This window comes from Lepisosteus platostomus, chromosome 14, assembly GCF_059453375.1.
Source record: "Lepisosteus platostomus isolate fLepPlt1 chromosome 14, fLepPlt1.hap1, whole genome shotgun sequence".
Lineage (NCBI taxonomy): Eukaryota > Metazoa > Chordata > Actinopteri > Semionotiformes > Lepisosteidae > Lepisosteus > Lepisosteus platostomus.
Genome location: NC_142624.1, coordinates 27,000,321 through 27,027,862, shown reverse-complemented (window position 1 = coordinate 27,027,862; position 27,542 = coordinate 27,000,321). Strand labels below are relative to the sequence as shown.

The 27,542-nt window shown below is 38.6% G+C and overlaps 2 protein-coding genes across 4 annotated transcripts in view; one reads left to right on the top strand and one right to left on the bottom strand.

Moving 5' to 3' along the window:
- Positions 1-642: 642 nt before the first annotated feature.
- rdh1 (retinol dehydrogenase 1) lies at positions 643-9,444 on the top strand. 2 transcript variants are annotated; one of them, XM_088605384.1, is made up of 6 exons: positions 643-1,205; positions 4,115-4,153; positions 4,698-5,028; positions 6,824-7,082; positions 7,721-7,884; positions 8,358-9,444. In XM_088605384.1, the coding sequence occupies exons 1-6, from the start codon at positions 1,203-1,205 to the stop codon at positions 8,609-8,611; spliced, it is 1,050 nt and encodes a 349-aa protein (XP_088461510.1). In that variant the 5' UTR covers positions 643-1,202; the 3' UTR covers positions 8,612-9,444. The 2 variants fall into 2 exon arrangements, with proteins under 2 accessions (XP_088461510.1, XP_088461509.1); XM_088605383.1 differs by lacking the exon at positions 643-1,205 and adding an exon at positions 1,223-3,912.
- Positions 9,445-9,967: 523 nt separating this feature from the next.
- lrp2a (low density lipoprotein receptor-related protein 2a) overlaps positions 9,968-27,542 on the bottom strand; it is a 77,743-nt gene continuing 60,168 nt past the window's right edge. For both annotated transcript variants that reach the window (XM_088605381.1, XM_088605382.1), the window contains 21 exons: positions 26,781-26,897; positions 25,800-25,916; positions 25,456-25,593; positions 24,989-25,111; positions 24,404-24,532; positions 24,151-24,285; positions 23,515-23,646; positions 22,928-23,071; positions 22,441-22,606; positions 22,141-22,269; positions 20,363-20,583; positions 19,714-19,893; positions 19,005-19,124; positions 18,802-18,892; positions 17,096-17,163; positions 15,621-15,735; positions 14,791-14,920; positions 13,845-13,955; positions 13,059-13,175; positions 12,543-12,614; positions 9,968-11,558 (listed from right to left, as the gene is read on the bottom strand). In XM_088605381.1, coding sequence (XP_088461507.1) covers positions 11,385-11,558; positions 12,543-12,614; positions 13,059-13,175; positions 13,845-13,955; positions 14,791-14,920; positions 15,621-15,735; positions 17,096-17,163; positions 18,802-18,892; positions 19,005-19,124; positions 19,714-19,893; positions 20,363-20,583; positions 22,141-22,269; positions 22,441-22,606; positions 22,928-23,071; positions 23,515-23,646; positions 24,151-24,285; positions 24,404-24,532; positions 24,989-25,111; positions 25,456-25,593; positions 25,800-25,916; positions 26,781-26,897 — 2,729 coding nt within the window. In that variant the 3' untranslated portion in view covers positions 9,968-11,384. The remainder of the gene's footprint in view (positions 11,559-12,542; positions 12,615-13,058; positions 13,176-13,844; positions 13,956-14,790; positions 14,921-15,620; positions 15,736-17,095; positions 17,164-18,801; positions 18,893-19,004; positions 19,125-19,713; positions 19,894-20,362; positions 20,584-22,140; positions 22,270-22,440; positions 22,607-22,927; positions 23,072-23,514; positions 23,647-24,150; positions 24,286-24,403; positions 24,533-24,988; positions 25,112-25,455; positions 25,594-25,799; positions 25,917-26,780; positions 26,898-27,542) is intronic.

Genomic DNA, 27,542 nt, shown 5'->3' with positions numbered 1-27,542 from the left:
TCATGTCAAAACATGCCATAGTGCTCTGCACATAGGAGGGGACCCACTTTATGAACTACTTGAAGTGCAGCTCTCACGTAGCAGGCCTTACGTGCAGAGCAGAGCACTGCACAGCAGATCAGGAGCAGAAGTGAAAAATTGCTTCACCGACCGAATTCTCAGCAGTGCAGTCAATCAAGGTCAGGCACAGTGACATTGAATGGTGTAATCCACCAAACTGAGGAGCACGACAGCCTATCTGACGTGAAAAGTAGATGTGTAAGTGAGTAAGCAAGGAGTGTGATATTCATACGCAGGTAGGCGGATGTGTGCGGACAAGATTAGGGTTCGACTTCCTCCCTATTAGGTGAAACTCAATTTAGGGAAGCCAAAGTTAACAAACCGGTAGTACAATCTTGTCAGGATACCAGGTTTGACATTGATATTCTTTAAAACAGTGCAATGGAAACTTTGGTAGCCAAATTCTGATCTGATTAAATTAAGCCAACAATTTAAAGACCTATTGCTACAGGTATGTGCTTATTCTTTTTCTGGTATTCTTACATGGCATCTCAAAGTCAACCAAACATTCATCCTAAGAAAATTGCACAAATTGAATATTTATGTGTTAGAGACTTCTATATAAACTGTAATATATTCATAGGTACAGTAGGCTCATTAAAAGCAGGGCATTCAAATTAAGCTTTTTTTAAAAAAATGCTTAAAATGAAGAATATAGTTCAACAATATTGTAAGTTTCTAGACTGTTCAGATAAACAGACCTTTGTTTTCATGGCACACAGATAAGGATAGAATGAAAAGTGCTTTTATGTACATAAACATATCATTCTCCATAAAAACACTAGGCCTCTTTCTTCTGAGAAGAGCATGACCAGCAAAATGTTTGGAATGGACAAAGACAACTGCACAGACTCCTCCTGAGGCAGAAGTACATAGTAATATCATTTTTTTCATTTCAAAAAAACATTGGCATTTCAGAGGCAGAAGATAAGATAGGGGTGGGATCTAGACTACATTTGTATCGAAGTATTGAGAGATTTCTTTTAGTGAAATTTTGCCTCCTTTAGACGGAAAACAATTCCCATGCCTGTTTGGTAATAACAGTGGGAAAGTGTGGAACGGAGTTACTGAAAAACAAGAGATACAAGGAACATCAGCCGTGTTCATTGGTACAACACAAGAAGATTTTGACCAAGTAGACCATGGTAGGCTTTATTTTGTTTATATAGACAATAGTTTAGTTCCGGGTCTATTTTTGCGTGCGCTTTCATACTCGTTGTGAATGTGGATTATTAAATCAATACCTTTTTAGTGTGAAGTTTTAGTTTGATTCTTATATTAACTGTTACGGATGTGCTGTCCAATTTATAATTCAGTGTAGAGTTACATAAAGCAGTACTATCTTAATGCAGAAAGCTACATTTTCACAGCGGGTTAAAATGCATGCTGTACCTCCTTTATCGTGGCACACGCGCGCCCTCTGCTGGCATGTTTCAGAACACATTCAGTACCGTATTGTGAAAAGAACTGAACCAGGATGCAGCGCAGTTCTGCTTTTCAGATCACATTAATCATTGTCTTCATCTTGAATAGATCTCTGGATGATTAGGAATGTCAACTTTCTAAGACTGTGTATAATTAGGACAAAAGTACGAAAGTCCACCGATTAATGAAAACACATACTTAAGGAAATCAGTATCAAGAGACCTGTCCTTCCCAACACGGAAACTGACAAATAATCACACATTCCATTTCTTTTCACATTTGTGGTGTTGGTTCATCAAAGCATCAAACATAATAATAGAATTTTCAATGCAAAACAAAAAAAATACGCATTAAAAATAATTTGGGAGAAACAGACAATTCTTAAAGTAGGCGCAGAGACATTTAAAAATATTGACAGAACAACACACAGCTCGAGTACTAAAAAGCAGGTTTTAAGTGAACTAAATACTGTATGCCTAATACGCTCGTGTTAAAATACTAGGAACTTGTGCCTTTTGGCAGCCTTGTGTACGGCCTTCAAACATGTTCCAGTTCCACGTTTCCCCAGTAGGGTGCGCTCTCTAACCATGTAAACAGCACAGCCGAAGGAGTGGCGGAAAGGACCAGAAAGAACATGCCACTGCGATTGAAGAACTAGAAGAGCAAAGTCAGGACATATCAACAAGAAATCTGCAGTAAGAAGAAGGTCGTTTTGCGGTTAAACGGACATTTTGTGGTTGTTTTTATTTTCCTCAAGTCCGTGAATTCCACTAACCCATTTATTAGATGGATATATTTATCAAGTCACTTATTTCATTAGAGAAAACGAGGCATCCATTATTATTACTATTTTGACAGTTGTTGTTTTTTTTAAGATACACTGTTTTTCCCTGTTCCTTTCAACTATGCCTTCCTTTCAGTACCTAAAGCACCACGGGCACTTATCGGTGAGGATTTCATCCCACCTGCTGTTTGCTTTTCTCCGCCCTGGTGTTTGAGGGCCTTGAGTGTCTAAGCCACTTGCCTTGCCAATGGAAGGCTAACAACTGTGTTCTCATTTTGGACCACTTCCAGCAGGCTCCGCTCCTTTGTTGTGACGTTTTAATTACTGTCTGACTGCGCCCTCTCCGAGCTTTGTGATGCTGTCACTTTGCGCTGAATGCCGGCACCCAAAGCTGACAGCGAGGGCCAGCCATCTGGAATGACAAAAAGCACTGAGCTCCTTGAGGCGCATGGAGTAGCTCTGGAGGCTGCGCTTTAGGTGAAAGTGTTTCTTTTCTCCTGTGCTGAATCGCTGAGAGATTTCCCTGCTTCATTCACGTTTTGCAGTTCATTTCAAAAGCTGCTGATTTTACACTTGCCTTTCACCGCGGCGCTAACACAAGACGGGCCCACAATAGCCAGGAGAAAGCCTGTGGCTGCTATTTCTTCCCCAAGGTCTGGACGCCTTACAAATAGGGCCCACTGGGCCTATATAGAGGCATGGAAACAGGGGAGCATAATCTGAAGGTTGCAGAAGAGAAGCCACAGAAAGACACTGTGTCAGGGATTAGACATCCCCTCAAGCCTAAAAGAGACAGGCAATTCAACCCATGTGTACACAAAATAAAGCATTATGCAGGGAAATCTAATGTTCCACAGTCAGAATGCTAGCTTTCTAAATCTAAGATAAAACCTCATTTAGATTTTTAAAAATAAAAATAAATTGGTTAAAGATTCGGAACAAAGGAATTGTCTGTACTGTACAAAGTGACAGGTCTTCCCAGTCAGAAGGATGTTCCTATAACAGACATCAAATAGATCCAGAAAACACAGGAGGAGTGAGATATGTTGATGATTGATGTAGTCTATGAAGAATTGTATCCAACATTATCTTGTATTATTATTATATTATCTTATAATTATTAAATTAATGTAAGAACTCTTTTAGCTCTGGTTAACTCTAAAGTGAACTATCAAAACAGTCTCACAAGAAAATAAAGAATTAGCAGCCAGTAGTATGTCTTGACCTTCATTATTACAGGGATTATACTGTATTATGAACCCGGACATGTTATCACACTTGACTATACTGTAAGTAAGGTAATATTTAAACTAATCATTACAGTATATAGGGGGCATATAAACATTTGAACTTTAGTGTTTTGCAGTGGAGCCTGTGCTCTTTGCAGTCTATTTCTGCAAAGTTTTCCTGAAAGCAGCTGACACACTCTTTACTTGAAGTAGTGGTTTAAACTGGCATAATAGGATTAGCTGGGAAGATGAAGATCCTACTCCAGTTTACAGGCAGGGATAATAATGAAAGCCTTGGGATATTTAATACCCTACATTCTATTTGCTGAGCACAGACTTCACAGACCTCACAGCACAGTCATTTACAGCAGCTTTATAAAAGCAATGGATGAAGACATTCCTTCTAAAAATGAGGTAAGTAATGTTATACAGTACAGTAATTCAACATTCACTTAGTTTATGTGAAAATGCCTGTACTTAATATTATGGAATATCTGTATTGGATTTGTTTTATCATAAGGATATTTATATCTACATTAGCAGTTTTAAGAATTATCAGATACAGTATACAGTATAGCCCCGGACTGAGCTTTGACCATGTTGTGTTTATTTTTAGATAGCTGAAGATGAGAGTTGTCTCGATAATTTCATTCAGGTGAGTCACAATAACACATTTCTAAAGGTGACTTTGTCATTTTGTATGAGGAAACCCCTTCTAGTGTTTCTTAGAAAACATACAGTTTTACTGAATCATGTGACATTTTACAATATGGATTCAACAAAAAAAGCACTAAGGAACAGTCATACATAGAGCAGAAACCTGCAGTCAGATTACAAAAAAGTACTGACCAGTAATAAACAGAAATTGATTCAGTTGGTATCAAGATTTCAAAGTACAAGGTATTTTTTCTTTTTTCTTAACTGGGCATTTACAGTATTACTGGTGAAGATTTCCTGTCCTACAACTGTACAGTATATGAAGTAATACATTTCCAAGGGTTGTAACTTAAAGTTCAGCAGTTTTATATTTTGTATTAGTTACATATGAACATAGAATTGAATAACATTAGGATATTTATGTGAATGCAAAATTCTATGCTAAGTATGTTCTCTGACATTTGAATTTAAAAGCACTGGGTATGGCATCTTCAAATTCCAGTGTTTTTATAGAACACTAAATAGTTGTGTTTTCTTTTCAGGCCGTCATTTCTAACCCAGTCCTCTCTAGCATCTTGGTTTCCTCTCTCATCCTGTTCGCTGTCTGGTACATAAGGGATTCCCTGAAGATCGATCACGTTGACCAGAAAAGCGTCTTGGTGACGGGCTGTGATTCTGGCTTTGGGAATCTGCTGGCCAGACAGCTCGACCACCGAGGCTTCGGTGTCATAGCCACATGCCTGACAGAGAAGGGGGCTGAAGACCTCCGAGCCGCAGCCTCCCCCAGACTGAAGACGCTCCTGCTCAATGTTACTGACAGCGCGAGCATTGAGAGAGCTCTGGAGTATGTGCGGGCTGAGGTTGTAGAGCGAGGTAGGTGGAGATAGTGTGCAAGTCAGAGTCAAGCACTGGGAAAGATAAAGAGGAGATTCCTGCAGTCCAGACAGTTATAAATATGCCCACTCCTAAGCTACCTGCCACACTTGCAGCAACAGGTTAATTGAAGCAGGGGCATACCTGTAAGTTAATTTATCTGCAGTGTCCTTACTCTAAAGGATACGACAAATGAACAAATCATAAGACCAACTATTGCTAAGGACAGCAATCAAATCTCATTATATGGAATTCTACTATAAGTACACTTTTAAACTTTAGTTTTCTTAACTTGAGTTGTCATGCCTTAGTCTAATTTTGCTCAATATTCTTGTTCTTCTGTTAACAGCCACTTAAGATAAGGTGTAACATTATTGTCAGTCCAACAGGGTAGAAATAGGTGTTTGGCATGACCATACAAAACTACAAAAAAGAAATAACACTCAACATGAAATAAAAACACATTACAAACAAACGATAGTCCTAGAAGTTCATCAGTACATTTGCACACATCTTGCTCTGTCCATATTACAGGAGCATTACACCTTTTCCAATAGCTCCATACAGGAAACAGTCACTTAGCTGTGTTTCATATACCAACTGCACAGGGAATAAAGGATTTCTTGTATATATTTTTCTTGGCCACAGGCATTCTAAAACACCTCCCTGAAGGTAGCAGTTGGAAATGGGAATGAAGAGACCAGGAGGGGTCATCAATGATAAACTGAGCTTTCCTTTGAACTGCAATACAATACAGCTCTTTAAACTGTTTCCGTGGTCAACTAGTTATGTTACAAACAACGCTTACTATAGGTTTGTAAACTACCCTAGTAAGCAAAGTGGATTTACTTTTTTATAGTATCCTTAACAGGAGTACTCCTCAATATACAGTACTGTACAAGGCCCGTTTACAGCCTTCACTCCCTTTATCACAACAGTCACAAACCAATGAAGACTGAAAAGACTGGAGAAAAAATTAAATCAACTGACCAGGAATAAGCGAGAACGTAAAATATATTTAAGAAACGTTCTGTGCAGTAGTTGTGATTATATGTTTGGTTTTACGTACAGTACAACTGTTTTGTGGCTGTGCCTATTCTATTATCTATTTTTTATAGCAGTCTAAAAGGAATAGGCTTCTTTGGTACGTTCGGTGATTCTTCTACCTAGCAATGCCAACCTAGTTTAGAAAAGGTTATTACAACAATGTGAAAACCTGAATCATAAAAATAAACTGTGCTCTGTGTACAAATCCGATTGGCTATACACAAGTGCCAGAATGACCCTGCCCTGAAGCATATTCATCAGGTACTATGCCCCAGACACGGCACGTCTGTCCAGCAGTCCTAGTCATTTACAAGATTAATTTGTTTAAGCACGACGGTAATGGGCATTGCATCATTTCCCATTCAGGGATTTAATCTGGATTACATCAGGTTTCATTTACTGTAAAGTGCCTTTTGACATTAATTATAAGTTTCACTGGTGTTTGAAAGTTTTCCATTCAAGTTCCTTGAGATATTTATTAGTATTGGATTACTTATTGTCGAGAAACTGTTAAAGGTCTTTTCCTTGCTGGGTTTCTTTCATCCCGTTAAAGATATTTCATTTACTTCAAAGAAATATTAAGTGCTCACACAATGTTTCATTTCCTTTACAGTTTGTTTTATATAATAATACAATCAATAAAACAATAAAACTGTCTGTTTTTAGCTTGTACTCTGGCTAGGGTTTGGACACTTATTAGTACAGAGAGTTTTTATGTAACGTTTCTCTTTGTTGTCTTTTGCGTCAGGCCTCTGGGGGTTGGTAAACAATGCAGGCGTAGCCTCACCGATTGGTCCGACCGACTGGATGCAGGTGGAAGATTTTAAAAATGTCCTTGACATCAATCTGATGGGTCTGATCGAAGTGACGCTGAAGTTCCTGCCGCTTGTGAAGAAAGCCCGAGGCAGGGTGGTGAATGTGGGCAGCGTCATGGGCAGACTGGCTATGACTGGCGGCGGGTACTGTTTGTCGAAGTGGGGTGTGGAGTCCTTTTCAGACAGCCTGAGGTACAGCAGACGGCTTTTTAAAAAAGAATCTTAAGACACATACTTCTATTTGTTTCCACGATAATGCCGGAAAGCCAAACTGTAAATGTGATCAACTGGTCACATAAAGGAACAATTAATATTGAAGCTATAAAAGAAGTAACTGAAGCAACGATTCAGTAAATGATAGTTACACATTGCAGCATCGTGCAATAAGTGCCCTACTGTGAAAAGTAAATTGTCACTGGGTCGAAGAATCGAATGTTTTGTTGTGAATCCTTGGAATACGTCTTGATGAGATAGGTTTGGCTTAACCTGCTTGGTTAATGGGTCGCCTCCAGACCATAGGATGAGGAGACTCAAACCCCAATCAGACTGAGTGAACCCAGGGGCAGCTGCAAGGTGGAGATGGGAAAGAGGAGGGATGCTTGAGATGGATGCAAAGAGTAACGTTTGAGTTCAGTATATGTACAGTAGCTAGTTTAGAAAAATGATGGTTATATAAACAGCTTTGTGAGCTTGACTTGTCGTTGTTATTCCTCCTGAACTTCATTTAATAACTTCCATTTAAAGTAGATTTTCCATCTGTTCATATTTTACCTGTAGAATTAATAGTTTTAAGCCTTTAAGAAATGTGTGCTTTTTTTCCACTTCAATAGGAGAGACATGTATCATTTTGATATCAACGTCAGTATCATAGAGCCTGGTTTTTTCAAGACGGGTTTGACAAGTCTAGAAGTGATTGAGAGAGATCTTCTGCGGCTCTGGAATTGTCTCCCCTCTGAGGTCAAGGACTCTTACGGGGACAAATATTATGAAGAGTGTAAGTAAAAAGGATGTAACCATAACTTCAAAATTAAAGCAAATAACAAATTTCTTTTCTACAGTCTGCTAGTAACCAAACTGCATTTCTCAGAAGGTCTTTTGTGTCTTCATTTTCTGTTTTGCCCAAACTGTCTCTTTTCAGAATCAGTTCTATACAATTTATTCTAAGCATTATTTGTTACAAGACCAGCCACTGTCAGTGTAGATGTTTTGTAGGTAAGAGATTTTAGTGTTTCTGGCAGTTACTGGGCTCATTTCAGCACAGTGAGTTCTATTAGCATAAGAGCTTTTGGGAGTGGAGAATAAAACACAACTGTGTTTATGCTGTTGCTTTATCTAAATGTCTTCTATCTTTTAACGTTTAAGAGGCATTCATGACATTCTCTCAAGGCAAATCACTCAGGCCTCTTCATTTTATAAAAAATGCACTTTGAGTAACACTAATATTTTTTTCTTGATCTTCTGTCCTAGATGTGAAAGCCCAAAGTATTTCAATGAAATTGCTTTGCAGTTCTGACATCTCCAAAGTCACTAATTGCATGGAGCATGCCCTGACAGCCCGATACCCCAGAACACGATACGGAGTAGGCTGGGACGCCAAACTTCTCTGGCTTCCTCTTTCTTACGGGCCCTCCTTTGTTTCAGATTCCCTGATAAGTGCCCTTCTGCCGAGTCCAAAAGGCAAAATTGTGCAGACAAATCAGGTGGATGTTTCCAAAACCTGACCAAAACAGAGATCTAGGTTTCAAATCCACATATCTTTATCTTTATACTGGGTGAAAAATATGTGTGTTTACTTTGTTGGGTTTAATATACAACCTTCTTGATCTCATTGGAACGTTCTAGTAAATAAACCAAAAGCTCAGTATACCAAGTTCACAAAGTGCCATATTTTACCAAGGTGTTACCCAGGCATTTTCCCAAGCCCGTGCAGAACAAAAAACAAGTGCAAGCTGTGACTTCACACAATCCATGCCAAAGGGTTTTTGAAAAGAGCACAACACAGGAAAGACACTGTGTTTGGACTGTGGGAGGAAACCAACACAAACAGGGAGAACATACAAACTCCACACAGACAGCACCCTAGAACCGGAATTGAACCCAGGGCCCTAGCGCTACAAGGCAGTAATGCTAACCACTGTGCCACTCTTTAAAAAAATTGTCAAAATGAAGAACTCCAGAGTGAATTCAAATGATAAGAGTGTAGGATTCAGTGTAAGAATACAATAACTTCTGAACATATAATTGTTTGCAACATTTGACACGTTTGGTTAAAAAATGTGGATTAAAGAACAGATGTAAGAACCGGTAATACACATGATTATATACAAAAGACAGAGAAGCTAGTATTTTGCTATGTTCTTTTTGTGTCTCCTGGTTTTTCTTTTGTTTCACTTTTTGTGAGTGATGATTTAGGAGGAACATGGAAAGGAGATTATATTTTTCCTTTTCATTAATTATGCTCAGATGAAACACTGCAAAAACAATTTATATGTCCTGTAATATACAATATGTTTTTTTCTTGGTTTAAAAAATCAATAAAAATATTTGATAAAAATTTGGATTACTTTCTGTAATGTGGATTTACGTTTATGTAAAATGTGGATTATTTTCATCAGGAATATTAATATTGTTTGTCTAACCTTCAAATCTTATTACAATACTATAAATGCCTTCAGCTGTATGAAGCTGCACATCGGGTTAAAATCATACTAATTGTTCCCCAAAATGATTTACCTCATGAATATTTATCCATTGTTACTTTTTACAACCCTATGAAAATGCATGAAACTTTACAAAAATATATTTGTTGTTTAGCATGAAGTTTGTTTACGTACTGCTAAATCATTTAAATGTATTGAGTATGGTCCATTGTATCCATTGCACAAGTATGAAGAAAATACTAGGTAATTTAATATGTCGTACTTTTAATCATACTCATTAAAAATAATTTAGACAATTTGCATAATGATTATTCAATAAAACCACCAGTCTATAATATTAATTAACACCTTTTCTAATGATTCTGTTCTGTTGCCTTTGTAGTAAATGCACATTTACAAAACAATAACAAAATCAGGTATTGATAAAATAACACATTTATTAGATTTGTTTCAGCAGCAGCATTTTTTCCAGTTCCTGTTCTTTTCATCTACAAGTATATTTAGGCATATTAAATGTGTCTCACAACTTCATCCAAAAAGTATTCTACATACTGTATGGGTGCAAGGTGTTTTATTTTATTCTTCTTGTAATTAGAATACAAAATGGTGATCCTTGAAAACAGAACTGAAATGTTTGGAGCAGGAAAACTGTTTGACAAGGCAAAAACTGCAGAAATATGGAAAATTGCAAAGGAGTGGGCCTGTTTATGTATTGCTCACAAGAAAAGATACTGTCTGTGCATGAAATGAATGCTAACAGCATTTTTTTTTTATTTTCAGTGGTGATGACTTGAGATATGATGGCAAATCTCAATAAAAAGGAACAATTTATAGTGTTTCATAATTCATTTTAAAGAATGTTCTCAGTGCTGATGTCTGATGTCACTCACAAACTCATAAACAACAGGCCCCCAGTTTGCACTAGTCCCGGATTAGTGCTAAGAGATATCTATGAAACTATTGCTTTATGTCCTTTCCTACCCTTGAAGGCCTTTCCCATCCAATCATTTATTCATTTAATTTATTTATATGTAAAGTGATTTGTAACACCGGTCAAAATGTTGAATAACTTACCTAATGCACCATCTACAACAGACTGTGTGATCTACAGTCCTGAGTTTCTGTGAACTGCACTGCAATGTTAAATTTCCATGATATTGCAGAAACCTTTTGTTCGTTTAAGCATTTCAATGGAAATATTAGGCTAAAGTACTAATCTGAGGTGGATTTAAAAACATTTCCTGTTTGTCCTTTGAAAGTGAAAGAAATAATATTCTGACTTACAATTCTCAAGAACAGACAACAAGATCCCAGTTTTATGTCTTTGTTTTGTTTCTCAGCCTAGGTATGAGGTATATAAACATTAAAGATGAAATGCATTAATCTTCATCTTTGTTAAAGACTGTTTCATTATTTAGATTAATCCAAGCTACTGTTATTTTTTTACAGTTATAGCTGTTTGTACTTTACTCATAAACTGTGTTTTCTTGCTCATGTACCACTATGGAGCAGATCTTCTATTGCCAGGATCGTATTTTCCAGAGAAAGTTGACATAATCTTTCACAAATTTACAAATATACAACATATTTATAACATTAAGCAGGTTCAGTGCAAAGATATACATATAGTACATCACCATAAAAAATCATAAAAAATATGAGAATTGGCATTAGAAATATAACAAGGCAATGTTAAGACAGACCCCCACTCTGTAAGCTATTATAATTTCATATAAAGTTTTTTTTTTGGAAAATAATCTAGTTTTGTACAGGCTGCATATAAAAATATATTATGTGCAAAGGCAAGTCTGTCTCTGATGTCTCTGCTGAACAGTTATACGTCACTGTCTTCTTTGACGAGAGTGGCCGTGTCTCTGAAAGTGTCTTCTGTGGGCGTGAAGGCAGATGGCCGGTCTTTCTTTTGAGATTTCTGTGGTGGTGCAAATGGAGAAGGTTCAGAAGCAGCAGCTCCGTCCTCAGGACTGCCCTCCGGCTGATCTTTTTGCATCTGTGGAACCAAGGAAGATGGAAAGACTAAGAAGCTTTGCATGGTAGCATGCTTTTTGAAAATGTTTAGTTAAAATAAAATAATGGTGAAAAGAATTGTTCCAGACTATTCAGATTGGACAGTTCATGATTTCTTTATTTTTAAATTCTAAAACAATTCTATAGGTATTACGAGAGAGTTGTGAACTCAGCTACCTCAGTAGGTGCGATAATTCATGTTTCATTGCATTTCGAGCATCAAAAGTCTCACAGCTATTAGGAAAATAAAATATTTTCTTTTTTGTAGCTTGTGCACTGACATTGTGAACAGACATGAGAAGAGAATTGCATTTTATTATCAACACAGATGATCAACAGAGGATCTACTGTGAAAAGTCACAGGTCTCAGTAGTGTGTGACCACGTCTGGTAATAGGGCATGAGTATGAGAACAGCGTGAGAAATCACATTGTCCTGCTGGGAAATTACCCAAATACAGCTTTCAACACACTGATGACACAAAAGCATTGTTCTCCAGGAAAGACGAAGGACAAAGACAAACTAGAAATGGCAGGTAACCGATTCGCCGGTTCTTTCTTGTGTTGTTTTTTTCTGGATGTTTACCGGGCTTCAACACTGCATCGCCTGTGCCCAGTGAACCTTCTCACTAATGAGTTGAAGTAGTGCTTTTGCTTTTATGCATACGTACTAAGTTATCTATTAATGCAGCCAAAGTTTCCCCATGTGTATCATGGCCAGTCATGAAGGATTAATCAAAATTATAATCAAGAATACATAGTCAATATTCAAAATATGTATGCATTATTTTCTGAAAATGTGCATGGATAAACAGTGATAGGTTTCTTTTGATGTTCAGTATATTGATGTTCAGTATATTGATGCTCTCAGCATTCTCAGCAATAGTTTCTGAACTATTATCCTAACAATTGACAGTCTAAATGAACCCAATGAATACTTTGTAGCTTTACATTTCTTTAACTACTTACCTCTGTGTATACAGGATTTTCAAAATTTGTACTTGGTTTCAGCTTTCTCTTGAAGAAAGTCCATTTAGACTCCTATTAAAAAAATAAAAATTTAAAACGAATTAAGTTGAATATTAATGTACCCTTTAACTTTATTCTGCTTAATTCCTTCAGTAAAGAATAGATTTCCACATACAGTACGTCTGTTTATTTGTAAAATACTGTACATTTTCACCAGAAACAACTCCCAATAGTACAGGTTGCAAGCCCATTTAGAATGCTTTCAGAGAATTATGAAGCCATGGTGGACATTGCTTGTATTGTTGTCTTTGTTTTTGTGTTTTTTGTTTGTGTGAAAGGTCATCTAATGGACAAAAAAGTGACCAAAAGAAGCATGGAATTCAAGGCTATAGTTTTCCTCTCCCCTGGACATTCCCTTGAACTGGTGACAAACTGACCACACATTCATCGGTTCATCGGCAGGGAGGGTTGGCGACTCGGCCAGTCTTCCTTTGCTGCCCTTTCACAGATACTTGCCTGTGGTGTCTCTTTGCTGGCCGAAGGACCTTCCACTTCAGCCGCAGGCTGCTCCACATGATAGGTGGGGTTATCAAAGCTTTTTTCAGTCCGCTCAGAGTTCACATTCACCGTAACCTAGAGAAGTCAAAAGACCCGCCACGTCACCCTGGAATTCACAATTGGCAGCCCCACTGAAGCTCAGCAGGTGTGAGCCTGGCCAGTACCTGGATGGGAGACCTTCTGAGAAAAACTAAGGTTGCTGCTGGATGATGAGTCAGGCGGGCCAGCAGGGGGCGCTCACCCTGTGGTCTGTATGGGTCCTAATGCCCCAGTATAGTGACGGAGACACTATACTGTAAAAAGGTGCCATCCTTCAAATAAGACATAAAGCCAAGATCCTGACTGTGGTCATTAATAATCCCAGGGTGTTTCTCGAAAAGAATAGGGTGTCCTGGCCAAAAGTCCCATTGGTCTTTACCAATCATGGCCTCCTAATAATCCCCATCTATGAATTGGCTTCATCACTCTGTTCTCCTCCCCACTGAGAGCTGGTGTGCGGTGACTGTTCTGGCGCACTATGGCTGCTGTTGCTTCATCCAGGTGGGGCTGCAAATTGGTGGTGGTGGAGGGGAGTCCCCATTACCTGTAAAGCGCTTTGAGTGGAGTGTCCAGAAAAGCGCTATGTAAGTGTAAGCGATTATTATTATTCAAAGAGAGACATGTAAAAACGAATGAAAAATATCCCAGGCAGAACAATTCAGGAACAGGTGAGTGGACTGCTGACAGAAGAGAAGCGTTGGGTACCTGGGAGGCATGGATGACCGCAGGAGCATTGGGCGCGCCTGCAGTAGTCGCATACAAAGGATTCTCAAACGTGACGGGCTGCTTTCCTGCTTCCACTGCGAAGCTTTCGCTCTGCCAAAGACATTGGTACTCAGACATTAGTTATAGTTAATGTACAATTAAATACAGTTAACGAGGCATCTGTAATGACAATATATGCCCACAAAGCATTTTTTCAGCATATAAATCATATGATGTTAAACCCTGTGGCATTATCCTCAGCTAAACTCTGAGTGCTAAATCACTCAGGTTTCTAGACAGCCTTGCGCACTCAGTGATCTATTAATTCCCTCACATTTACACTGAATCCTTCCTAATCCTGTGGACGTCAACTGCAGTAGCACTACTGGTTAAGGCAAACTACATGTCAACGGAGAAATGTGTTTGGCTGCTCTACCATCCATTATTTGTGTGTCATCTATTTTCAATGTATTTCAGTATTTTATGTCTTCCAATAATAGGAACAATAATTACTTTTCTTTGGGTTTTAAGGACTACACTATCCTAAAGGATGCAGTATGTATTGTATACTTTACTGCTTGTATACACTATTTATGGCAGCATTTCAAAACTATAAGAACAAATACATCTTTTCAAAAACGAAGCAATGTTGAACAAGTCTACAAACTTCTATGTACTAATGGTGTTTTATTCTGCATAGTAGAGAGAAACCCACAAGATTGGATTCTTAACTACTGAACCAGTGCAAACCTAGTGAATTGTGCGGTCCATTTACCATCCCTGTTAATTATGTACTTCTAAGTCTATTAGCAGGGGTACAAAAGTCAAATGCGTGGTTTATAGGTCAACCTTTACAGCTCTTTAAAGCTGCTGATTTAGCTGTTATGTGCCAAGGCGACAGCAGATAAGGACCAAACATCCTGAAAACATCACATTTAATGACTACCATTTGCATAGCTCTGTCGATCACAGAAACTCCTAGCGCCACCGGCGGCCCCAGATCCATTGTGACATCGTCTCCTGAATGGAATGTCACCCCATTGCCATTCTCACCAGACTTCACCAGGCTGCTCAAGCTGTAAAGAACCAAAAACCTTTTTAGAATGAAACACATATCAGTACTGTCATGACATACAGGTATCTGATTGGCTACTGACATTTATATATGGACAGCAGACAAGCAGAAAATAAATTATGGATGAAGCCACTCACAGATGTTGGACAACCTCTGGATACATACAGTATATTGTACATGTATTTACTGTAAGTCAACATACAGTATAAACCAGTACAGAAGTCAGGTTAATGGATCTTGACTATATAAGAAGAGGTGGTTAGGCTGGGGGGTAAAATGACAAAATCTTATAATGTGTTATCTGTTAATTTCCTTCTAGTGGAAAAAGGCAATTTAAGCACTATCTTGCAATCAGATTATTACAGGTCGCTATTTTAAAAATAAATTGTGTTGATTTGATTTAGATCCAATACGATATAGGCCCCATCACTGACTAGTTTAAAACATACAAAGAAAGTGGTGTAATTCAAGTTAGTAAACAAAACTAATAAACATCAATAATAACCCGAATTAGTAGAAATTTGCAGCTGTCACTGCAATCATGAATTTGTTCTCAGTAATCTTGGGCACGTTGAGGACAAAGTGGTTGAAGGTTTTTTTTTCTAACATTTGCATACAGTTAACAGTGTTGTGCAAAAGTAAACGTTTGAAAACATGCACAACATAAAATCGGTTAACAAAAAATAGGGAAAGAAGATTACCTAGGGAGTTTGGGCAGGGGTGGAAGAAGCAAGCCAGTCCGTTTGTAATTGAAGAACAGCCCAGCTGCCAAAGCCCCAATAAGCAGGATTATGATCACGGCCAGCAACACAATGACTGTGGGAGAACAAGAAGATGCACTGTTACAGAAGAAAAACTCTCTGTTTCATAGTTAGAAAACCTCAAGTCGCTAACATGGTCCTATTAAATAGACAAACACAATGGGAGTGTTTTTATATGTAAGAATACAGTATTAATCCTCCAGCTGCCTTCTTCAATGGAATTAATTCTTCACGTAGGTTCTCCAGTTGACCTGAGTCCAATTATGTTTTTTATCTTTTTTTTTCAGAAATTATATTGTATACTACTTTCACAAGAATTCCCAGCACTTTTAGTTTTTTAAAAAACATTGCTAAACTAATTATAGCAAGCCAGAATGACACAACCCATGACATCTCTGAATTGTTTTAAATTAAAGCTGAAGTACATCTGAATTTGTAGACTTTGATCCCCGTGTCTGTGTCATTTTCTATTGGTCAATCTATTGAAAGGTGAAGTATTAAAGTACTGCAATAGTAATAAGCTTTGCAGATCTCAAAGTGGTTGACCTCCAATTTAAAAATGTAATGAGTGGTAACGCTCAAGAGGAAGACTTTTCAAACCTGATGTTAAAAGTAACAGCCTACCCTTTTTTAGGGTCTACTGTATGTAACTCCTCTGAATTCAAGAGCAGTCAACAGAAGTCAGTCCTCAAAAGGATTTCTACAGTTAACCCTAATCAAAGAACTGACCTCAGAGCTGGATAATGAGGTCAAGAGATAACGGGAATGTGCAGTACAAATTGTTCATCTTGCATTATCCTGCTTGATTATTTGAATATTCGCTTATCACATGAGGAAAAGCTGGTCTTGCCAAGGAAATGATCTTCTGCTAAATACGTTTCACACCCATTCTTCCTCCCACAACCACCTATCAGTCTAGATATACATATCAGCCCCGTCTCCAGATTGTAGCAGGAGACTCCCAGTGTCACATTCCCGATGATAAAGATTTCAACAGCCTTCCCCGCCCAACCCCCTCAAAGGAAAACATCAGCAGCCCCCTATCTGGGGTTCACATTTTCAGTTGTGGATAAGGGATTTAATTTATAATTTGTTTTTCTTCTTGTGGCCATTTCAGTAAATGCTTTAAAACATGAATGATTCTCATTTCATAACGTGTCTTAAAGCATTAATGGAAGGGACACAGTTGTGCAAAACCACAGCTTTAAATAAAATCAGTCCCGAGATCACCTGCCAGTAACAAAAAAAAAAGGACATTGTAGAAAGCATAGAAAATGCAAAATAAATGTTCCTTATCATTTTTGTCTATTTTGAATATCCAGCACTACACGATAATATTTTCTAAATAACCTTAAAGCTGTCAACAGACAGGAAGAACGAATTAATCCAAGCAAAAGTGAAGTTTGACATTCTACCTGTTCCTGGGGGGGCTCCTTTCCATGTCCCCTGTTCACAGTAACTTCCACTATAGTAAGAAGCACACCTATAAAGGCAAATAAAAACATTTGCTTCAGTGTGCACATGATTTCTTGCATGCTTTTTACCGTCGCCACTTGGAATTATTTGTCTTCAAAATTGAAATCAAAAACGAAAGGTGAATAGTTGCAGAAAACATTTCTTTACACCAGTGTTACATTTGCATCCTCCACCAGACCACACTTTGTCTTGGGCATTGAAAACAACTACAATGCTCACATTCAGATAGTGCTTACTTTCAGCTCTTTTAACTGTCAATCCCCTGAGCTGATTTAGAGCAGACGTCCCCAATCCTGGTCATGGAGGGTCAGAGTGTCTATACTGTAGGTTTTCAGTCCAGCTGGGTAATTAATTATCTGAATCAGCTCATTATTGTCTTAATTGGAACAGTTAACAGATTCTCCCAGCTCTCCAGGTGCTGCTGCTTTAAAGAGACCTGATACACCTGCAGGGTTGCACAACTAGCACCAGGAACAGGGACCCCTGATTTAGAGGAATAAAAGTCGCAACGTCTTGTAATCGATGCCTTATAAACCAATAGATAAAATAGAAAGAACATATGAATATCAGTTCCAGAATAGTCTCCCAAGGAGGAAAGGAAAATTGAGGGTTAAAACGGCAATTAAGGATGAAGAAAGACATTTTAAGCAACAGAAATAATTAATTGAAATCACAGTCTACTGTCATGTATAATTTGTTCTTTTTATCTGCATTCAGCCTGCAAAGCAAGATACCTTGCTCCTGTTAAGGCAATAATAGATAAGAGCTTAATTAAAATTTGATTAAAAAAACACACAAACGTAGCTTCTAACAACCCTTTCAAGATGACATTGCCCACAATGTCTGAATTTTTGAGTAGGTCAGCCAGATGTCTCAATCTATCATAATGCAACTGTTCATAATGTTACAAAACTAACAGGGCAGGAGCAGCATTAGAGATTATCTGCTGTACACAGATTCAAAAGACATGTTAGGTCACACAGAATGCCTTTGTTGGTTAATTACACACTCCGAAAGATTGAAAAGGTTTGGGCAATTAAGTATTGTTGCTCGAGAGAAACAAATTAGACTTCATAAAACAACACTACAAATAACAACTCCAAGAGCACTTTTCAAGAAACCTTTTTCATAAGATGCACAGCAGACGTAGAAAAACAATAAAAATCTAAAGCTCATCAAAATGACTTCGTAAAACCAAGAGCAAAACAAAATTATACTCTAAAAGCTTTTTGGAAAAGACAGGTCTGACAGAGTCTCTAATGGGCTTCTCAGATATGGGTTTGCAGTAAAGAATGCTCCATTGCCCTCTATGTCTTTGGGACAATTACAGGGCAGAAATCAGCAGATCTCAGCTTGAAAGTCATAATATACTTATTCAATAAATCCTTAACATCACTTGGAGTTAGACATTTCAGTCCCTTTCAGATGGCCAGTATAAGTGTTAACTCCCGTCCAGGGAGCTATTACAATTTATAGAGAAGTTATGTGCGGATGCAGAGTGCTTTTAATGGCCACACAAGCTGCAGAATTTTGGGCATACTAAAGACCATAGGAGATACCCCATTAAGTAATTTCCCCAGTATAACCTAGATATCCCAGTAGTGTTACACTAGTCTAATCTTGATGAAGCTGTGGCTAAACTTACTTGCATTTTGGAAGACCATTCTCATCAGTATAGCAAGTTCCACCGTTCACACATCTGCATGGAAAGGGCATTGTCAGTGGAGCTTCAATCGCTGTGGAAATGAAAGCCATGCAAAACATGAATTCATTAGATGCCAAGCATAAATCAAACAGATTGCAAAAAAAAATGGAAAATGAGAGTATTAGTAATGGAAAGTTGTTGACCTGCATCACATTCATAGGGATTTCCACTGGCAAACTGTGAGCCCTGCGGACAGGCACAGGTGTAACCACCAGGTCGGAGCAAACACAGGTGACTGCAGACCCCTTTACAGGGATTAGGCACTGAGAGAGGACAGGGATAAATCAGCACAACAGACATGTCATTCTGGAAAATATATATACAGTATATAACCTTATTGTCCATTCAAAAGGTGACAATTGGTCTTTGGGATCACCAAACAAAACTACAAAAAACAAATAACCCTCAACATAAAATACAGGTTAAACAAGTCCTAGCCATTCAAATCACATAATAACATCTAATTGTGTACATATTACACTAATCCAATAACATGTAGGAAACAGTCACTTAGCTGTTTTTTGTGTAATATAATAATATACCAATTGCAAGGGATCAAAAGATTTCTTGCTAAATTGTTACAGACGATGTACTGCAAGAAGCAATTAATCCAAGCTCATTGTTACATGAATGGAGAAGAGGGGCTGAATGGCCCATTTTTATTTGCTATTTTCTTACAAAAAACAATGACACCATGGTGGGCCTGTCAATTTACATGACGTCAAAGTAGGTTTTAAATTGAAAGAGTCTATTTTTTAATGTGTGCCATTGATGTATTTGATATGGAACAATAAACAGAGTCAAAAAGGACTACACTGTAAATGTGTACTGTAGGGGGTGTCATTTTCTCACCTGAATGGTTGTATCGATGTTCTTGGTAGATGCGAACTTGAGTCAGCCAAGGATTTATTGTTATCACCTTCACTTTTTCTCCCTTTCCAAATTTATTTGTCTTCCAGACTTCACCTTTTTCCTTTGTTGTCCAATATATGTGTCCCTCAAAGACATCCAGACTGTATGGATTGCCAATGTCTATGTTAAAACAAAAGTGCAACATACTGTAGTGTTACATAATTGGATTAGATATATGTTCAGCATTGGGAAGGCTGTCAGTGCTTAAAGGCAAACAACTCAAAATATCACATTTGCCCTTGCACGCTTCAAGTCTGTGTTTGCACCTTAAACACATCACATTTGCAAACATGAGGACTTGAAAAGTCGGTGGCTATGTAAGCTTAAAGTTTCCTCTGTCGTGTCACGAGAGAAACAGAAATCTGGAGAGGAGGGAGAGGGAGTGATTATCAAGTTGTTCTGTTGAGAATTTCTTAAACTATTCCTGTGTACCTGCCATCCACTTAAGTGAAGGCCTCTCTCACAAAATGTCAAATGTTTTGAAACAGGAGGCAAGCATAATAAACATTTAAAATGTAAAAGACTCATATCAAGGTTATTTAAAAAAAAAAAAGATATTTAAAATGAACCCGGTCTCTTTTTATCTTACCCCCTGATACAATTATCTTCCTGTCAGTTCCATCTGCCTTCATAGATTCAATAATGTTCTCTTTGGAGTCGCTCCAGTAGATCCGGTCTCCATTGAGATAGTCCACAGAGAGGCCAGTGGGCCATCCAAGGTCTTCACCCACCAGGACGTTTCTGTGCTGGCCATCCATCCAGGCACTCTCAATCCTGGGCTCCCTGCCCCAGTCAGTCCAGTACATCACTCTGAGACAAACACAAGAACGGCCTTTTTACCAGCTGGTGGCAGTCACAGTTAGTTTGCTGTAATTGGTGAAGCTGACCGAAACTGTGTTTGGTGATGTTTTCACAAGCCGGCCTTCCACCTCCAGAGTTAAATCATGAAAGCAGAAGACTAAATAATCTGATGGAATACAATCAGGAGTTGGATTTAAAAACACACCCTGCTGTCCCATTATAACGTTACCCACTGTAGTGTGAAATCAATTAAACCATGGCAGGGACATGGCTTCTACATAATGCAAATTGACTTAAAAGTTCCGGATATTGAGTATGATAAATTGAAGATGGCAAAAAAAAAAAACAATCATCTCCACTAAAATAAAATACCGCATATACGTAGCAGACAGAGTCAGTAAATCTGAAATTCAAGCAGCAGTTTCAAAATATACAAGCTGTTAAATATGTAGAAACCAAAAGGCTGAGCTAAAGAAAGTGAATTAGGCTGGTTTGTTTGCTTTTGTTCTGCAGGGACGTCAGTTGGGAACACCAGTCTGTTGCACAATAATGTGAGCATGTGCAGGGAAATTTAACAAGCCCTAGGGGAAATCAACCAGGATTTAAAGAATGAGAGAGAGCAGCAATGCCTTCATAAGGAACATGCCATTAAGCCAGTTTTTATGTGGGAAAATAAATTCTGCAGATCAAGAAACAGCAGAATTGCTTGCAAAAGATTATTTTTATAGCAGAACTGAGTTTTCCTGTAAATGAAAAACCTCATAATTAAGACTACTTGTTTGAGTTAGTCCAGAACAGACTAACTGGTACTTTAAATTATTCAGTTATCTTGAATTATTCTATGAATTATAGGCTTGCTGTTTTTGAGATTTATATTTTTGTGATAAAACAACAGCATTTTTGTCTAAATTTATATTTGTAGGTTAATTTTGGGTTAAAATAGCTTGTTTATCTTCAATATCCAAAAAGTAAAAGAAAACCTGGAATTCTACTTTTCCCTGTGTTTTTTACCTTGTTATTCTATATATACATTTAAATTGAAAAATTCAATGCTTGAATAAACAACCTGTTCCTGTAGATCCTGTGTTATTTATTTACAGTACACAACATAGCATTCCATAGTATATACAGGTGGGTTGGCAGTTTCTACTATGTACTAGATGCCATTTAAAACCCAACAAATGTTATTGTAGAGTAGAATATTATAAAAAATCATAATATAATAATAAATTGTAGTCTTTTTATTGCGCAAATTGTGTGATCTCCAGCACAGGGTAGCCAAAACATGGCTCTGGAGAGTGGGCGATGCATTGCATGTTTCTCCTCGTCTATATGTTTTTGGCTGTTTTGTGTTGTGGGCTTTTTGTGTTCAGTCTGATTTTTCTGCGATTATGTATGATTGAGAAGTACTAGTGGACACTGGATTTGTATAATCATTTGATTGCACTTCTGCATATGACAAACAAACTGAACTCTGAACTCCGAACTCCAGAAGCGGTTTGGATGTATATAATTTCCCTGGCAGAGCTCTATTCCCTCTATCAGTCAGTTGTGCAGAGTGCTCACCCAAGTTTTGGGTTGACTACAATGGCAGCAGGCTGGTCCAGGTCTGTGTGAACAAGCCACTTCCTGTAACGTCCATCCATCTTTGCCACTTCAATTCTATTGGTCCCTGCATCAGTCCAATAAATGTGTCTGCAATGCAAAAATAACATAAAGATGATATACATATATATATATTAAGGAGGCACAGCAATTTACACATTTTTTTAAGCTGGTGTCAAGGCCAGCGTTTATTCCAAACATGAAAATATACATTTCTAGATAGACAAATCCTTTAAAAGGCAGAGGCAGCTGAGACTGTACCTTCCAATCCAGTCAACAGCAATCCCATCTGGGTTGGCAATATATCGCAGATTCAGATCCACCTCCTTCACTGGGTTGTTACCATTGTCATTGACGGTGGTCATGTAAGCACGTTTAATAGCTCCAAACTGAGCTCCCTGGCCCCGCACTGTCCAGTACACGATACCTGAAAACACACCAGGTTTTGCATTTTATCACCACCATCTGTTGAGCTTATTACACAGTATTATATCTAGGGAAGCCAATCCTGGATACATTTAACAAGGTCCATATATGCTAAAACAATGATTTTTCCATTTAAAAAGTATGAATTCTCAAAATGGCAGAAAAAGAAAGGATCGCGGTATTGCAGTACCTAATAAAGGGACAACACTGAGAAATCATCATGTGTGTTGTCATTACTTAGAGTTTTCATTATAAAGAGCAGCTCAGCACGGGCTTTTCCGCAAGCTAGGAGCAGTTTAGGAGAACGTTAGCGTTAGCTTACTGAGGCCATTTCCCTCCGGGTCCCAGTCGTAGTCTAAGGCCTGGATGTGCTCTGCGTTGTCAACAAAGTCCGAGTACTGCTGAGAGGAGAGGTTGAATCTGCGGATTCGCACACTGTCAGGCAGGAGCAGCAGAGGAGGAATCCCTGTGTGGACAGCACACATTATTAAAGCGACTTCTTTAAGCTCCTTGTCTATGCACCATACAGCACTGAGAGTAAGATGTGCTTTTTTCCATGTGAAATAGTTTTAGCAGAGACAATTCAGGAACTTTAAATGCCTTTTTTCCCCCCAAAATTCAAAATACAATTTTCTGGCTTTTTTTTAGCTAGTTTGAATTTTCCTTACTACTCCAAAGCTGTCTTCAGACTTGAGTGTATTTAGGAATGTTTGTGAAAATGCTGTGGAATATCTGAAACTGTAAAAATATAAGGTCAGTTTTAAAAAGCAGCTTCTAGACATCTCAGTGGAATATTACAGAAACAAGCTCGCACAAAGATAAAAACTGTTATTATTCACGATTGTTGGATAATCTTACAGCAGTGTGAATAACTGAGTTACTGTGCCACCCTGTTTCTCTGTCACACACCTTCTGCAGCACACTCCTCTCCATACTGTTCACCGACTGATCGGAATCCCTCCAAACAGAAACATTCGTAGCTTCCTTTAGAGTTCTTACAGTCCTGGGGACAGGTGCCATAAATCTCACATTCATTGATATCTGAGGGTAGAAAACGGGAAGAGTCAGTCTTTAAAATTCTGAAGAGAAAGGAAGAATGAAAAGGCCAGGCATGACATTCACAGAAACATATTCTGTAGTGTAAAACAGAGAGAGTTATGACATTTTTATGAACCAGAAAGAAACAAGCCTCTGGAAACCAAGTTTTTGATTCCACAAGGTGTCTCCAATGAGTCATAGCATCCTTGATTTTAGATTTTCCAGCAGTGGAGTTAGCTTTGATTCTGAAGGGCACTTCAACAATAGTCAAGAAATCGTTAGTCATACATACTGCAGAAAAGTAACCTTGACTTTTTAACAGATGTCAAACAACAGACACACAGCTGCAAACCAATTAAACTGAATCATATTAAACAGTACTTCAAACACCGTTTTGATGATAGGAATATGGTTTTATCGCCAAAAGTCAGGCGCGCGCACGCACACACCAGCCGAGGAGCACGTCTTGTTTGATGTATCCTGTTATTAGAGCGATGTACTGCTTACCATCACATGAGTTTCTGTCTGTCTCTCTGGGTCCATATCCAGCTCTGCAAGAGCAAATGAACCCTCCTCCTTCTGCCAGATCGGTGCAGTTGTGTTCGCAGATGTTCTCGCTGCAGGAGCGCCCAGTGCCATGGTCTAATCGGGGGTGAAAAACACCAGCATGTCAATCGCAAATATAAGTAAAGGGTCTCAACAGCTCTCTGAGTAGCATGAGGGTTTCCCAGGAGAAAATGGCATGACTGCTGTTACTTACTGCAACCGAGCTCATCTGAATGGTCTCCACAGTCGTCATACTCGTCACACACGTAATGCAGTGGGACACACTGGCCATTGCCGCATTTGTATTCATCTGTCATGCAGGGAGCGTGGGTGGGTGCTTTACCTGTATTAACAACAAAACATACACAGTATATTAACCTGAATCCACTTGAACTACTCGATACACTTGATTAGCATTGAACTACTCAATACACTTGATTAGCACTGAGCTACTCAATGCACTCGGTTACCATTGAGATAATTAATGCTAATCAGGCTTGATCTTGGCTATCTTGATCCCAAGTTTCAGAATACTGGCCTGTAAATGTATATGATGAAACTGAATTACACCTGCATCACAAGCACTTTCTTTCCAGATGCCTTCAGTAGTCAACCTGGACCTTAAACAGTGAATGATATGACCATTGATATTGCTGGAGCACGGAGGAAAATTCTAGTCCAGGAAGAATATGTTTTCACCAACTGGATATTTTTAAAATGTCAGCTGAAGCCCTTGCTTGTTTGCTGATGGGTAACCTATCCTGTGAAGGCAGAGTGACACTTGTATGTTCAGACTTACAGTGCTCTTCTTTCTCATCAGTTCCATCCCCGCAGTCATCCACCGAGTTGCAGAGCTCATGGTTGTAGATGCAGCGGTTGTTTTCACACCGGAATCGGACACGTGGGTCACAGGGGATGTCCACTGGGGAAGAGACAGGATGGGCCCTCGGTCAAATTTCAACCAAGCAAGACTCAGAAAGTCATTTTATAACTGCAAACATCTGTCCTCTACCGGCACCTTGATTTTTTTCCTTTACCATTTTATTGGAAATAAAATCATGCAGTACAGATACAGATCTCTCTCATTTTTTGTTCTTTGCTTACACAGGAGAGAGAACATTGTGTAATACTTTGCAGCCATTTTGTTAACTATTCTTGAGGGGAGTCATTCATAACTAAATGTTGATTAAAATGATCAGAAGCCATCTGAGATCTTGTGAGGTTCCTGATGGGCAGTACAAGAAAGGGTTTCGGCTTTCTTCTTACAGCAGAGGTGCAGCTCTTCATCCGAGTTGTCTCCACAGTCATTGTCTCCATCACATTTCCAGTAGGGCTGGACACACACGTGGTTCTTACATTCAAACAGGAACGGAGGGCAGTAAGTGCCATTCGGGTAACGTGTTGCTGGGGAAGAAGCAAACAGAATCTCTTACATTTAAAATACATTGCTGAGGGAGGAGAACATAGCTGTAGTATTATATTGGTATACAGTAGTGGCAAGTAGCATTAGTGCCATTAAATACTTAGGCAAAACATAACTCCAGTGTCAGTGGGTGACATTATTATACTTCTAAGTATTATACAAGTGGGTTGTTAGAGCCGAGACTTACGACACGTTGTCTCATCGGAGTAGTCCAGACAGTCGGCATTTCCGTCACATTTGAACCTCTCAGCAATGCAATGACCGCTGGTGCACTGGAAATAACCAGGATGACAGGTCCCCAGCTCTGCAGAACATTTTCATGAGGAGACTGATTACTACATAGAAACAAACATTTTTTCTGAGTTTGTCTGTGCACAAATTAATGCTTTAATGAATTACATGTGTTAAAAAGAAATTAAATTAAAAAAGAATTAAAGTGTTAAAAAATGCAAATGCAACTTCAGATTCACGATAAACATTAGAAAATGCTGGGATGATGTAGCTGTGTTGCCCCCATTTGCATCATCGTCATGATAATCATGATATTACTACTGGGGTGTCTGATGACTGTAATGTAATTTATAGCATTCAATGACTTAGAAGTATTAGAATATGTCCAGTTGTGGTGTTGAGGTAACCCTTCAGGTGTTAATAAGAATTTTGTCGAGTTGTTTCAATTTTTGCTAGCTGGTTGAGCTGCTGGTGTCTAGAGACTATGGGTGACTCCGAGACATCAGGTTACAATGCTCCAGCAATAACCCAGAATACATCCCCTCTCTTTCCCTGAGCTGGGCTATTTCTGCAGTGTGATTAAACCTAGTCAACCTGTAATCCTTTCACAAGACCAAATCACCTGCAATGCAAGTCTTGGGTCATTGTTTTGTCCTACTATGGAAGTAGCAAAGAACACAAAAAGGGGACTCTGAGCGGAGCTCTGATATTCTTGGATCACAATACTAAAGTGAGCTCCGATGCTGTGTACAGATATATCACAACCTTTCAAAAAAACATACACACACAGGGGTGAACATTTTCTAAATGTATGCTTTGTATGCTGGGTCGAGACTCAATAGGCCATCATTAGAAATGTTCATGGTTGCTTTCCTTTCCCCACGCCCTCTTCCTTCAGCCCTCACCACAGAGAGAGTGCGGGAAAGACGAAACTTACCGCAGTCTCTTTCATCAGAATTGTCCTCACAGTCGTTGTCATGGTCGCACACCCAGCGGTTAGGAATGCAGTGCAGATTGTCACAGCGATACTCGCTTTCTGTACAAGCACGAGGGCCTGAGAGCAAACAAAATTGGAGGCTTAAGGTCTACACACACCAGCCATTATTTAACCGCTTGTGTGACAATGTACTGAATCTGCTGTTACTGTATTTGACTTCTGCAAAGTGAGAACTTCTGTTCTTCTGGAAAAATATTTTCAATTGGACGGACGAAGCAGGAAATACACATCACAGAAATTTAGCATCACACCACCAGGTAGTTACATCTTTGATAAAGTTTTCCTGTATGTTTATTCCCTCCTTATTGTGCCTTTCCCTTCAACATCTATTGTTCTGAGGTGCTTAACAAGAATGATTTTAACATCTCACAAACCTTTCTAAGGTATTAATATATGTGTTGAGTTTTAAGAATCCATGGATGAAAACTCTTGTATATGATCAATTCATCATCCATCAAAAACAATACACTGTCTAAAGACAGGTTGTTCTCAAATAAGACTTGTTTAAATTCTCTAGGCAAAGCATGAAAGACTCCCTGACTCCCTCGAGTTGAAACACGAAGTTGTTTTTCTACAATACTGATAAGCAGTAGAATACCAAAAGAAAAATAAGTCTTGTTCACAAAACAGTCAAAATGGAAGCAGATTTTTTTTGACCAGATTACATTTCTTTTAGGATTTTGCGTACTCTGTAAATCAGGG